The sequence below is a fragment of the Natrix helvetica genome, assembly GCF_964273705.1.
Source record: "Natrix helvetica genome assembly, chromosome: 12".
Classification (NCBI taxonomy): domain Eukaryota; kingdom Metazoa; phylum Chordata; class Lepidosauria; order Squamata; family Natricidae; genus Natrix; species Natrix helvetica.
Genome location: NC_138556.1, coordinates 13105277 through 13120561, shown reverse-complemented (window position 1 = coordinate 13120561; position 15285 = coordinate 13105277). Strand labels below are relative to the sequence as shown.

Sequence of the window (15285 nt, the reverse complement as noted above, 5' to 3'; positions counted from 1 at the left end):
AAAAATCTCATGAGTCAACCTAACCAGCATTCCTTCCCCATTCCGTCTATCTTTACCAATAACTCTTCGGGATCAAACTTTCCAGTAGGTACAATCTGAGTAAGTAAGGAGAACAAAATGCTGTCATTTTGATTCCGGGAAAAGAAAGGGCCTGAAGAGAGTTGTATGCAGTGGTGGGATTCAAATAATTTAACAACCAGTTCAATGACCAGCTTGGTAGGTGGGGCTCATTGGTCATGTGACTGGGTAGGCGTGGTCAACTCAACATCACTCACATTGACGCTTGGCCTTAGCTGTTACAATGGAACAAGGGTTAACTGGAGAGGCAGTTTCTGTAAGCAGGGCAATCAAGATGAGGCTAGAAATAACACCAGTGTTGCAGAAAATGACAGTCTTTAGACTTCTCAGGATACAGGAGGAATTTAATTGGCAGCCAGATTCAGAAAGTTAGCACATGGCTAACATTGCAAATTTTGAACAACCTTCTTTATCAAAGCACGCATTCTTATACATTCTCAAAGATAGCGTAACACGGAAACACTTAACCCATTTCTTATTGGTTACCTTAAGGAAAAAGCCTTATAAGGAGATGGGGGGTCTTACTTCTCCTTGTTACAGGTGTGGACTACGTGCCATTAACGAACTTTAATTGAACTTTGTGGTTTTGGACTTTTGACATAGGGACGTTTGCTGGAACATGTTGTGGTTGAAGGTTGATGACATTTCCCTGTCCTTTTAAGCAGGCTTCTAACTGTCCCTTTTATGCCACATCTTCATTCTTATATTTTAATCCATATTTTATTCTACTTTACCAGAATGTTTCCTTCCTGCCTTCCTTACAGGATTAGCCCTGTAAAGTGGGGAAAAAAACAACCGGTTCTCCAAACTGCTTAGAAAGTTAACAACTAGTTCTCCCAAATAGCTGCAAATTGGCTGAATCCCACCACTGGTTGTATGGTGAGGTGGTTTTGCTAAAGAAGGCCTGAATTCTGGAACAGGGATTCGAACCACTGAACTGCCGACCTTTCTGATTGACAAGCTCAGCATCCCTTTAGAAGCCTAGTTTCTGCTCTCGAGTCTCTTTCTCTCTTTGGGAAAACAAAACACACAAAGCCAGCATGGACCATGAAGAGACACCTAGAGATGTTCTGCACAGCAGCCAGGTGATTCGGAGAATGCCAACATCTGCTTTTCCAAAATTCCACCCCCCTAAAGTTGCTTCAAAGTGGTTCGCCCAAGAAGCAGAAGGAGCTTTTAAAAGATTTCCTGTGGGTTGCAAAATTAAGAAACTAAAAAATTCAGGGCAGGGGAAATAAATTTAGCAAGTGGGGGGGGGGGGGGGGAGAGAAAAAGCAGAGAAAGCAAAATCAACACCCATTCTTGTAATTATAAGCAATAGCTACAGATTGTAGTCAAAAGCAATCAATGTTTGAACTCAACAAGGGAAGAAAACGGGACATTTGTAGATTGGTGATAATGGAAGGGACAACAACAGATTCAATGGGTGTGAATAACTTCTCAGCGTCCAAGTGTTACATGCCATTTATTTTTTGGGGGGTGGAGGCCACATTGGATAAGGCAAGCATGCAAAATCGGTGGGCCAAATCACAAATAAATCAAATTTCTGTTTCCTTTCTGGCCGGTGGGTCAGTAGATGTACTTTTGTCGACTTGGTTCAACTTATTTTAGAACACCCTGTGATTGGTGTTCTCAAATGAGAGATCATGCCCTGATTTAGGTCATTGTGATGGGAGGAGAATCCAGAGACTATAAAAGAGAGAACGAGGCCACATCTATTCCCAAAGCTTAGGCTGTTGTCCAGAATTTGATTAGTCCTGGATGATTAAGCAACTAAATGGATTAGAAGCAATACTCAACTACAGTTTATATGGCTTCCAGAAGTCATGCTGGCTTTCCCCCATGTGGATGTAGGGAAAACAACATCAAAAGGAGGTGGGTTCAGACAATAAATATCAATGTGAATTCTCCAGACTGGTTTTGGCATAGCATGTTGCGCGAATGCAGCTGTTGTAACTACTAAAACCAAAAGCATGGTTTAGCAATGGCAATAGCACATATACATTGCTTCACAGTCTTTAAAGCCCTCTCTAAGCAGTTTACAGAGTCAGCCTCTTGCCCCCCAAAATCTGGGTCCTCATTTTACTGACCTCGGAAGGATGGAAGGCTGAATCAACCTTCAGCCTAGTGAGATTCGACCTGCCAAACTACTGGCAGCCGATGATCAGCAGAAGTAGGCTGCAGTACTGCACTCTAACCACTGGGCCACTGCAGCTCATGGTTTGTTGAATGTATCTTCGCAGCGTCTTCCATATACAGGTAGCCCTCAAAGTACGGCCACCTTTGAGCCCAAAACTGACGTTGCTAAGAGAGGAAGTGGTTCGGTGAGTTTTGCCCCATTTCACGTCTTTTCTTGCCACAGTCATTAAGTGAATCGCTGCAGTTGTTAAATCAGGAACCTGGTTGTTAAGGGAACCTGGTTTCCCCGCTGACTTTGCTTGGAAAAGACGTGACTCCCCAGGACACTGCAACCGTCGTAAATGTGAGTCAGTGGTCAAGCATCCGAATGTAAACCACACGACCATGGGGATGCTGCAACGGTCGTAAGTGTGAAAAATGGTCCTAAGTCATTTTTTCCCAGGGCCGTTGTAACTTCAAACAGGTGAACTAAGTAACTCCCTGTACTATTTAAAGCAAATGAAGTCTTAGTGCAATGGATGAATTCAACGAATGTTTATGCCAAGGATACAGCACACGTATATCCATTTTTAAAATACACATATCGGTATCTCCTTCCTCTTCAACACCATTGGATCAGTGTATGTTCTCAAACACTCAGCAACTATCTATTTATATCCACATTTTAAGCACATCTATTCTTCGATTATGAAAGCACGTGATGTGTGCTGACTGCCAAAAAAAAAACCAACCCTGAGATAAACTATTTGCAGATTTGACAGACTTTTAATATTTTTTTTGGAAGTTGCACTAGGGATCTTTCCCAAAAAATTTCTTCCAGGCTCTGCAACAACTGCTTTAATGCGCCAGTTAGGTTTACTTTATTTCTGCTTCCATTCAGCTAACGGAGAGCAGATCAACTCCTAAGTTGGTGAGTTTGTCAGCTGGCTGTGCTGACCGGGAGCGATGGGAGTTGTAGTCCAGCCTGCCTGGAGATCATCAGCTTAGGGAAGGCTGAACTGGGGTTTCTATAGCAGTACATATTCATTTTTTTTAAAATCCTCAAAATCGAGAACAAATTAAGGACAACATAAGAGCAGGAGAGGGATGTGGTGGCTCAGTGGCTAAGACGCTGAGCTTGTCGATCAGAAAGGTCGGCAACTCGGCAGTTTGAATATCCCTAGAGCCGCGTAATGGGGTGAGCTCCTGTTACTTGTCCCAGCTTCTGCCAACCTAGCCGTTTGAAAACACGTAAAAATGCAAGTAGAAAAATAGGGACCACCTTTGGTGGGAAGGTAACAGCGTTCCGTGCGCCTTCAACATTTAGTCATGTCGGTCACATGACCACAGAGACATCTTCGGACAGCGCTGGCTCTTTGGCTTAGAAACAGAGATGAGCACCGCCCCCTAGAGTCAGGAACGACTAGCACAGATGTGCGAGGGGAACCTTTACCTTTAAGAGCAGGATTGAAGCCACACCGAACTCCAGCCAAATAGAGGAATCAACAGAAATAAGATAAAATTTAATTTAAAAAGAACATCTAATCCTCTTGGTGGCTCTTCTCTGCACTCTTTCTAGAGTCTCCACATTAGTGTCACACATCTTAGTATGTTGGCTTCTAGCAAGGGCCATTGTGGGTTGAAAATCAGGGGGCTTTTCCCACCGCCCAATTCCAGTGAGTTGTAATAATGAACCAGGAAGGTCTTTGCAGAAGAAAAACAATATTCCAGAGCTTCCTCCATCATCTGGGAGAAATGAGATACTGTGGCTGGTACACAAAGTGAGAGGTAGGAGGGAGCAAAGGAGAGTAGGATCTCACAAGTACAAAAATCAATCTAGGAAGTGATGAATCTGATCCGTCAAAGGTCTTCACACATTCTCACTCGGCACATCCCAGGCCTGCCAACTCAACACTCTCTATCCAAGGAGCTGCAGCTGTACAGCAGAGTACGAAGACACACTCCTTGGATGTGACTTTGCACAGAGGTGGATGCTGTGCCTCCTTTTTAAAATAGCATTAGCAATAGCCTCTAGGGCTTTATACTTTACAGCCCTCTCCAAGTGATTTACGGCAGGGTCCCCAACCCCTGGTCTGTGGACTGGCAGCAATCCGTAGCATGCCAGAAACCGGTCTGCGCAAACAAGCGAAGCCCCATCTGTGGGACGCAGGGAGCATGTGAAACCACACCTCCTTCAGTCTGCGGAAAAAACTTTCTCCATTGAGCCGCTTCCTGGTGTCCCAAAGGTTGAGGACAGTGGTGGGATTCAGACGGTTTGTACCAGTTCAAGCAAACCGGTTGTTAAATCACAGTATCCTCTAAAGTGGATCCTGGGCGCTGCACTGCACTGCAATGGAGAAATGGGCAACAGAGTGGTCGGACGAGGTCCCTCTTTCTTCTCCTCCTTCCTTTGTGCCGGCCGCTTGGTAACTTGTTTCTCCATTGGAGCGGAGCACCCAGGATCTACGTTGATAGCGGGGGTGGGTAAATTAACAACTGGTTCACTCAGGGTCAGGTTGGCTATCATGGGGGTCTCATCCCACATGTATGGCAGGGCTGGAGGATGGGGATGAGTCACACAATTCCCACCACAGCCAACCAGACCCTGGGCAAAAAGGTTCTTAAATTACTTGAATCCCACCACTGGTTGGGGGAAGGGCACTGGTTTACTGTGTCAGAGTATTGCCCCCAACAATCTGAATCCACATTTTACCGACCTGGGAAAGATGGAAGGCTGAGTCAACCTTCAACCGGTCAGGATCGAACTCCTGGCAGCCGGCTTGCAATACTGCATTCTAACCACTGCGCCACCGCTTGTTCTAAACTGAAGCACATCCAAAAAAGCAGTCAAGGCAATCCTCCCTACCCTCTTCAGCTTTGCAAGTTGCTTATTCCAGCAGAAAGAGAAGCTTCTGCAAAGTTCAACCTTTGCATTCCTCCCGAGGGAGCAAGGAGAGAACTGCTGATGCTCTGTCAACCTTCCTTCTTTTGGGTCGCCGTTATTCTGGAGGGATACCAATCTAGGTTAATTGTAACGAGCTGATCTGTACTTTTCTCTTAACATCGTGCAGAAATTGTTATGATCGGGCACTTTCACACACCCAGTGCAATTGCCCTGATACCTTTTTTAAAATAAATGCAAACCTGTATAACTCCTTATCAGGGACGGGGTGATTCAGTGGCTAAGACACTGAGCGTGTCGATCAGAAAGGTTGACAGTTCGGCAGTTCGAATCCCTGACAAATGTGTCCAGCCTAGGGAATCATCCAGTGAGAATTTGTGATTCCTGGTGCTCCCAGGCTTGCTATATATCTCACCACGAAGGAATACAATTTCCATTTTTTTTCCATCCTAAACTACTATCTTCAGGGGTTTTTTTCTATCTCCTTTCTATGCAGATTTAGGCAAGCTTATTTCTACTCTAGTGAGTTGCGGAGGCTCAGTGGCTAAGACACTGTGCTTGTCAATCAGAAAGGTTGGCAGTTCGGCGGTTCAAATCCCTAGTGAGCTCCCGTTACTTGTCCCAGCTTCTGCCAACCTAGCAGTTCAAAAGCATGTAAAAATGCAAGTAGAAAATATAGGAACCACGTTTGGTGGGAAGGTAACAGCATTCCATGCACCTTCAGCGTTTAGTCATGCTGGCCACATGACCACGGAGACGTCTTCGGACAGCGCTGGCTCTGCGGCTTTGAAACGGAGATGAGCACCGCCCCCTAGAGACAAGAACAACTAGCACATATGTGCATGGGGAACCTTTAACTTTTTTATATAACTCCTTTTTCTGGACCTTGTTGTTGAAATCCAACCAGGAGGAAGATGTACAGAAAAACTTGCGCAAATACAGCTCTGCATTTTGCATTACTGCAGCGCTACTTCTAACCAACTACCTAGGGATGAGATTATGAAAGGCAGCATGCAAATTTGTCCTGGGGCTTTTATTTCTTCTTCTCCGAGGCTAATAAGACGAGGGCAGGAATGCTTCCTCAGGACCACAGCTGGTGAAAGGAGGATTAAACCACCCTTTACTGCGTGCTGCAGTCCCAGTGAAAAACCAGACGCTATTCATGTATTTATTTAACAGATTTCTAGACCACCTAACAGCCACAGCTTCCTGGTGGGTAAATGAATTCATTAAAAATAGACACAATAAAACCAAACATTATAAATAATAAAAGCAAGCAGTGTGAGAGAGATTTTTTTTAAAAGCCACAACTACAGATCACAAACACAGCAGATATAATAACATGGGCAACAGGAAAAAAAACATGTATTCGTTCTGGAATGGCTTCCTAATATGTTTGGGGAAACATAGATTTCTTTAATTGGGGCTAGAAACACCCCAATTTAGAGTAAGGGTCAAGTGAGCCTTTTGGGGGCGGGTACTCCCCGAAAACCACTTAGAGAGGGCTGAAAAGTATTATGAAGCAGTAGGTAAAGTCAAAGGGACACAGTGGCTCAGTGGCTAGGACGCTGAGCTTGTCGATCAGAAAGGTCAGCAGTTGAGCGGTTCGAATCCCTAGCGCCGTGTAATGGTGTGAGCTCCCATTGCTTGCCCCAGCTTCTGCCAACCTAGCAGTTCGAAAGCATGTAAAAAATGCAAGTAGAAAAATAGGAACCACCTTTGGTGGGAAAGTAACAGCGTTCCATGTGCCTTTGGTGTTTACTCCTGCTGGCCACATGACCAGGGAGACGTCTTCGTATGGCGCTGGCTCTTCGGCTTTGAAATGGAGATGAGCACCGCCCCCTAGAGTCGGGAACGACTAGCACATATGTGCGAGGGGAACCTTTACCTTTATTCCCCAAATAGCCCAATCCCATCACAAAGCTCCTTTTTTGTAGGGAAATCCACCTAGTCTTGCTAGAGGAAGAACTCGATCAAGTCCTTCAAGAGAAGATTCCATCTCCACCGAGATAAGACCTAAAGATCATAGCTGTGTTTCTAACTGCCTGCAATCCTTTGATTTAGGACCACCAAGGAGCCCAAAACTTCCGTTGCTAAGAGTGAGTTTTGGCCCCATTTTATAAATCTTTCTTGGCACAGGGATTCACTGCCGTGATTAAAAGTTAGGAACATGTTTGTAAATACGAGCCAGTCGCCAAGCATCTAAATTTTGATCACGTGACCCTGGGGATGCTGTAACGATCGTGTGAAAAACATTTTTGTGCCATTGCAACTGTGAACAGTCCCTAAACAAATGGCAAATGTTGCATATCATGCAGGAAGTGGATTTTCAAAACTGTCTCTACCCTCTGAGTTTCTTCTTCTGTTGTTGTTTTTTTCAGTTGCTTTACTCAGTATACTGTAAGGACATGTACACATTTATTCACTGGCTGCACGGCTTCCTTCCATGTTCCATTTTTTATTCAATAGTCCATCCGTCAATATTCTGACTCCGTACTTATACTGAGGCCAGAGAACTGCTCATAAAGAAGAAAATGCCATTCCTTTTTCCACAACTGGTAGGAAGTTGCTCCCAAGCCATTAAAATTAAATATAACCTTATTCATTTTTTCCTTATAGCCAGAAGCCAATGTAAACACATATCTACAGCAAGAAGAAGATCTGCTCTCCAAAATCAAGAAAGCAACATTCTTCTTGAATCCCTTCCGATATCCCTGCTTTTACCAGACAGATTCTGGCTGCCAAAGTACACCGAGAACAATTATTTTGCATGAAGAGATTGCCTACCGGTTGCATCATTCGGTTAACCTGGAAACTGATTCTCAACTTATTTGCTCCCCAGGTTGGAAACAAAATTGTGCAAAAGACAAATAACAACCGTCCAAACCATGAACACCCTACAATAAAAATATCATCTGGTATTCTGTGTTCAGTGTTCCACTTTTATACATACTGTATTTTGCCCTAATTCCCGTAATCTTGGATTCAGGAGTGGGCAAATTATGGTTGCAAACAACATTCAGAGATAAAAGCCTGTAGAGATTCTCAGTCATAACCCAAAGGTGCCTTTTTCAGGGGGCAATTGGACTTTCTTGTTTATTATTTTGAAAAAGTTTCGCTTCTCATCCAAGAAGCTTCTTCAGCTCTGTCAAGATGGTGGGGAATGGAAGACCTTTAGCTAGGCAATTTGGGATGAACACACCCTTGGAATGGTGTGGGAGGAGGAATGGATTTCCAGGGGAAAAATATTGCAGACTACAGGAACCAGGAGCACTAACTCAGGTGGACCCTGAGGACAGAGATAAACCTCCAAGTGGCCTCAACGACCCTCTAAAAGGATGCAAATGACCAGCTCTCTACAAGGAATATGAATCCTTCCGTTCCCCCTTATCCTGTCAAGAGCTGAAGAAGCTTCTTGGATGAGAAGTGAAACGTCTTCAAAAGAAAAAACGAGAAAGTCCAGTTGCCTCCTGAAAAAAAGGCACCTTTGGGACAACATCCAGAGATCTTGCCAAGAGCCAAATTGTCCTAAATTGTTAGTCCGGCTTTTTTTTTTACATTGTATGAATTTATCACTTGTGTTTATTGATTTGTTAATTTGATCATAGGTCCACACAAGACTCCCGACCGTATAAACCATAATATTCAAAGAATCCTATACACATAAATACTATTAACACCTTTCATTACAATACAATGATAGAGTAATCTAATAATCCAGCCCATTTCTGCACACACACACATACACACACTTCTTCTAACACTATACACATTCAACCTCATTTACTGCATTTGGAAAAACACACCCAGAGTCCACTTTCTGCCACACATTTACTACATTAGAACATTACACACACCTTCAGATGTTCCTCCCTAGCCTGCACATGACTGTTAGAGCCAGGAACACATCACGTGATCTAGATTCTACCCCTCTGTTAATACAGCCTAGTACACGCGACTCCTGTTAGGTACGAATGGCCCCAGCCAAGTGATATCCCCAGTTCTACAAGCCAGGCCAAAGATTATCTGGTTTACCTTGGTTCCGTCCACGCTGATTATTCGGTAGCTGTTCCTTGTGCCGTCATAGAAGTAGGAGACCGTGACCGCTTGCTTGCTTGCAGGGACCCAGTTCTTCTTGGTGGTGGGGTCAATTTGGAAGACGTGTGCTCTGGTGGTGAAGATGGGCTGTTCTCTGGAAGAGGGAGGGATGGGAGAGATGGAATGGAGAATGAGTTTGTGACAGGTGAAAATGCCTGCAGTCCAGTGGTGGGATTCAAATAATTTAACAACCAGTTCTCTGCCCTAATGACCAGCTGGGTGGGAGTGGCTCAGTGGTCATGTGACTGGGTGGGCGTGGCCAACTCAGCATCACTCATGTCAATGGGCGCTTTGCCTTAGCTGTGACAATGTAATCAGGGTTAACCAGAGAGGCAATTTCTGTAAGCAGGGCAATAAAGATGAGGCTAGAAACAACACCAGAATGTTTCCTTCCTGCCTTCCTTACAGGATTAGCCCTGTGAAGTGGGGAAAAAAACAAAAGGAGATTTCTTCCAACAACTGGTTCTCCAAACTGCTTAGAAAGTTAACAACCGATTCTTCCGAATAGGTGCGAACCGGCTGAATCCCTCAACTGCTGCAGTCCTACCTCCTGAACAAGGAATGTGGGTTACGTCAACCCTAAAATATGGGTGGGAGACAACAGTTCAGGATAAAAACTCAGGAGTAAAAGCAAAAGAGCCAATGATTCTAAAAGTAGTCCTTAATTTAAACTGTTCATTTAGTGACTTCTTGAAGTCACAACAGACTGAAAAAAAGGGGACTTATGACCGTTTTTCACACTTACGGCCATTGCAGCATCCCCTTGGTCATGTGATTCAAATTCAAATTGTTGGCCACTGACTCATATTTATGACGGTTGCAGTGCCCCAGGGTCATGTGATTCCCCCTATGTGACCTTCTGACAAGCAAAGTCAATGGGGAAGCTGGGTTCACTTAACAACCTTGTTACTCACTTAACAACTGCAGATGTCTTTGGAGAAAATTTCTCAGTCATCCAGGTCATGGTTGTCCCAAAGGTGCTTTTTCAAGAGGCAACTGGATTTTCTGGGGTTTCTTTGAAGACGTTTCGCTTCTCATCCAAGAAGCTTCTTCAGTTCTTCATCCAAGAAGCTTCTTGGATGAGAAGCTAGACGTCTTCAAAGAAAAACCAGAAAGTCCAGTTGCCTCTTGAAAAAGTACCTTTGGGTTTACAACTGCAGTGATTCACTTTGAATAGAATAGAATAAGAATGAATAGAATAGAGAATAGAGCAGAATAGAACAGAATGTATGAATAGAATAGAGAATAGAATAGAATAAGAATGAATAGAATAGAGAATAGAACAGAACAGAATGTATGAATAGAATAGAGAATAGAATAGAATAGAATAGAATAAGAATGACTAGAATAAGAATGACTAGAATAGAGAATAGAATAGAACAGAACAGAATAGAATAAGAATGACTAGAATAAGAATGACTAGAATAGAGAATAGAATAGAACAGAACAGAATAGAATAAGAATGACTAGAATAGAGAATAGAATAGAATAGAATAGAATAGAATAAGAATGACTAGAATAAGAATGACTAGAATAGAGAATAGAATAGAACAGAACAGAATAGAATAAGAATGACTAGAATAGAGAATAGAATAGAATAACAGAGTTGGAAGGGACCTTGGAGGTCTTCTAGTCCAACCCCCTGATTAGGCAGGAAAACCTACACCACTTCAGACAAATGGTTATCCAACATCTTCTTAAAATCTTCCAGTGTTGGAGCATTCACCACTTCTGTGAACTTAACAAGTGTGTCAAGAAAAGTCATAAAATGGAGCAAAGGCTACTTAACAAATGTCTCACTTAGCAACAGAAATTGTGGTCCTACGTTGAGGACTACTTGTATTCTGAGACATCATCACAAAGTTTGGTTCCTTCCAGCACCTGAGATCCCAATGGTTCTGTTTTTTTAAAAAATATTTCCCACAAGATTAAGAAAAACCAAATGCCACAGACAAACACGTCAGCTCTGTCGCTCTTATTTCGAACTCCCAGCTGTTTTTGAATCCACAATTTCTTTGAACTGCAGCTATCCTCCTCCTTCCTTACTTGTATAAGATAATCTTCATTAATTTCTAAGCCTTAGAATGAAGGCAGATTTTCTCTTATCTTAGCTTTCACACCATGCAAATAAGCTCACACATCCAGCTAGCCAAACGTGTTTTTTGAAGGGTCTATCTTTAGAATCTGCCCACTAACTGTGTGGCACTGCCTGTACAGTACTGTAAATCTCACTATATTACTACTGGGCATGTCACAACACCCAGAATTCATGCCCTCGCAAATTTTTGTACCACCAATTATTTCAGGTCTCTGTACTAGCTGGGTGTACATTTCAGTTTGCATCCCAAATTCCTGTTTGAGGCTGCCAATTAGGTATTCTATGAAATTTGCATCACTGTTTCTTATCTTAGAATAGAAAAAGAGAGTTGGAAGGGACCTTGGAGGTCTTCTAGTCCAACCCCCTGCTTAGGCAGGAAACCCTATACCACTTCAGACAAATGGTTATCCAACATCTTCTTAAAGACTTCCAGTGTTGGGGCATTCACAACTTCTGGAGGCAACTTCTGTTCCACTGATTAATTGTTCTAACTGTCAGGAAATTTCTCCTCAGTTCTAAGTTGCTTCTCTCCTTGATTAGTTTCCACCCATTGCTTCTTGTTCTACCCTCAGGTGCTTTGGAGAATAGTTTGACTCCCTCTTCTTTGTGGCAACCCCTGAGATATTGGAACAATGCTATCATGTCTCCCCTAGTCCTTCTTTCTCTTAAGCTAAACATACCCAGTTCCTGCAACCGTTCTTCATATGTTTTAGCCTCCAGTCCCCTAATTATCTTTCTTGCTCTTCTCTGCACTCTTTCTAGAGTCTCAACATCTTTTTTACACCGTGGCGACCAAAACTGAATGCAGTTTTCCAAGTGTAGCATTATAAAGTGATATTAACACTTCACGGGATCTTGATTCTACTCCTCTGTTTATGCAGCCTAGAACTGTGTTGGCTTTTTATCTTCTTACAGAAGGAAACCTTGAGACTTCCCAACTACAGAAATGATCAGCTTCACACATGCTTACTAAACCTGGATCGAATGTCGATCAAACTACAGAGGAAACTTTCATCTACCTCCCTAAACAATAACGAATGATTTATATAAGACACTACTTTAAAAACAACTGCTTTTTTCATAAAGTGGGACCCAGGTGATCTTTGATTTGTTTTGATACACCAAACCTTCAGGAATTCGCTCTCGAGAACCCCAGAGTAGAGGTTTCTCCTCGCAATATGTGCTAGTGGTTCCCAACTCTAGGGGGCGGTGCTCATCTCCGTTTCAAAGCCGAAGAGCCAGCGCTGTCCAAAGACGTCTCCATGGTCATGTGGCTGGCATGACTAAACGCCAAAGGTGCACAGAACTCTGTTACCTTCCCACCAAAGGTGGTTCCTATTTTTCTGCTTGCATTTTTTAAAGTGCTTTCGAACTGTTAGATTGGCAGGAGCTGGGACAAGTAACAGGAGCTCACTCCATTACGCGGCTCTGGGATTTGAACTGCCGACCTTTCTGATCGACAAGTTCAGCGCCTTAGCCACTGAGCCACCGCGTCTCAATATAATTAGAAATAAGCTCGCCTAAATCTGCATAGAAAGGAGATAGAAAAGAAAACCCTGAAGATAGTAGTTTAGGATGAAAAAAAAATGAAAATTGTATTCCTTCGTGGTGAGATATATAGCAAGTCTGGGAGGCAGCAGGAATCACAAATTCTTGCTGGATGATTCCCTTAGCTGGACACATTTGTCAGCCCAAACTAAGTCACTGTGTGGTTGTTAAGGGAAAAGAATAAAATAAAATGAGACTCGTAGAGCTCCTTCGAAGGATGGCAATGTAATAAACGTGTCAAAAACATTTAGGATTAAAAAAAAAACACGAGGCTTCTACAACCGTCCTTTTTCAGGAAAAACACCCAACTATTTGAGAGACAAAAGGAATTCTAGAAGAGTTTAAGAAGCACCAATTGTGAATGCAGTATATGTTGTGCTCTGTTAGCAATCAGTGGAGCTGGCAGCAGATTCGGACATTGAGGAGGTTTGGGAGGAACATGGGCCAGTCCTGGAGTCTGGGGAAGGCTCTGAGGAGGGCTCTGTGTCGGAGGCAGAGAGGGGGCCAGAGCTATATGCCAGTTATCAGCTGCCTTCAGAGTCAGACATCAGTGAGGCAGAGGAACAGCTGGAGCCTGTTCCCAGTATGTGCATGCACAGAGTTGCCAGACGAAGGGAACAGCTAAAGAACAGTGTTTGATTTGAGAGTAAGGCCACAGGTAGACGATGAATGGCCCCTCCCAGATGAAATAAAAGAGGAGCGAAAGGGGAGTGGAGTTTGCAGGAGACAATTAGTTCACTTAATTAGTTTGTGACTCTCCGAGACTCCTTGCCAAGTTTTGCAGATATCGGCCTGGCAGCTCTCCATGCCAGCTAAGGTCTGTGACTGTAAATCCTCCCTGGAAAGACTTTGCTGGATGTGAATGAGCAGAATTCACTGTAAATCAATAAAAGTTGTTTTTGTTGGGAGAAGGAGTTTGCTTCATGCTCTTGGGAAGCCTCGGTCAGAACAGTACATCAACGAAATGCACGCATACACCCCCCCAAAAAAATCATTAGGACCACCCCATTAGAGTATCCAGAGTCATTTGGCCAAAAAGATCTGGAGGCAACCCACATCAAACTCTTCCACCAAAGCTGCCACCAAATTACAATCCGGGGACAACTTTGGAATGTGTCAGAAGGAGGAGATCACTCCTAGTGACTCTGCAGAATGTGTCCCTGTTAACGGCATTTAATTCATGTCATTTAATTCAATCTAAATGCAAATTAAACTATACCCCTGGCCCTTTCTGAGCACAATCCTTGGCAAGCTACTCGGAGATAACTGGACCCTTGGCCCAAAAAGATGGGACTACGGAACTATCTCCGACAACTAGCAGGCCTGAGCAGAGAAAAGCAAAGCAAATCCATTTCGGAAGAAAGGGAAATCTCTGTTTATTCGCCTTAAGACATTTCTGCAGGATGCCAAATTATGGCAAAGGTCAAACAAGCAGCCATTTTGCTAAAGGATGCAAAATCACTCCCATTTTCTCCTGTGGACCAAAAGTTAGATTTGGAAGACAAATCTAATGTACACCTTTTCTGTAGCCTTCTTTCACTCTTTTGTTTTTTTATTCACTCTTCCATGTGAATGAGTCCAGTTTCGGAGTTTTTGCACAATACGCTAAAGCAGGAGCCCCCAAACTTGGCAACGTTAAGATGTGGTGGACTTCAGATCCCAGACTTCTGTTATGAATTCAGGATATGGCTGCTATGGCTGGGGAATTCTGGGGGTTGAAGTTCACTCGTCTTAAATTGGCCAAGATTAAGAACCCTTGCATCAAGCCATAAGTGCGATTCCCTCAATAGGCTAACCCTCTTCCCCCAAACTGATGAAGACTGATGCTATCCAACCTCACCATGTTTATAGACAGTGTCAGAAAGATCTTATGGTCGTATCAATGGCATCTGATAGTAGTCGGGGTGACATCAAATGACAATACTTGTGCCGTGACATCATCCCATAAATGTTGGTGAAGAAATCTACGTCAGCGGCCAGTTGATTTCCTGGGGTTCTGATGCAAATAAATCCTGTACATTATTTTCATCAGGACTTCACAATATGCTGGTGCCATTTGCTCCCATATAACCCAGTACACTGTCATGCCCCCGTCAGAGCCTGAATCTGGGGGGGGAGGGGAGAAGATGAGCTGGAACTGGAGCCGACAGAGATCGAGGGGGCAGCTTCGTTGGCAAATGGGGAGGAGCAGGGCCAGTCAGGCTAGGGTCTATCAGAATTAGAATGGCTTGTAGGCAAGGAGGAACAGAGGCAGGATGACCAAGAGAGGCTAAGCAGTGAATATGAGAGACAGAGGTCAGGCGATGAGCAAGGACTACCCTCTCCTGATCCGTGAGGATGGAGAGTGGAGAGAAGGCGAGAACAGCATAGACTGGCCCAGCTACCTGGGAAGAAAGCGCCCTGCTCCTTTTCAGAAGGCACATCTGAGTACTGAGACTTAAGG

At 43.7% G+C, this 15285-nt stretch overlaps 1 protein-coding gene across 1 annotated transcript in view; it reads right to left on the bottom strand.

Annotated features, from left to right (window-relative positions):
- Nucleotides 1-15285, bottom strand: part of HOMER2 (homer scaffold protein 2) — a 59125-nt gene that overhangs the window by 24120 nt on the left and 19720 nt on the right. Inside the window, exon 2 of the mRNA XM_081964740.1 lies at nucleotides 9134-9290. Coding sequence (XP_081820866.1) covers nucleotides 9134-9290 — 157 coding nt within the window. The remainder of the gene's footprint in view (nucleotides 1-9133; nucleotides 9291-15285) is intronic.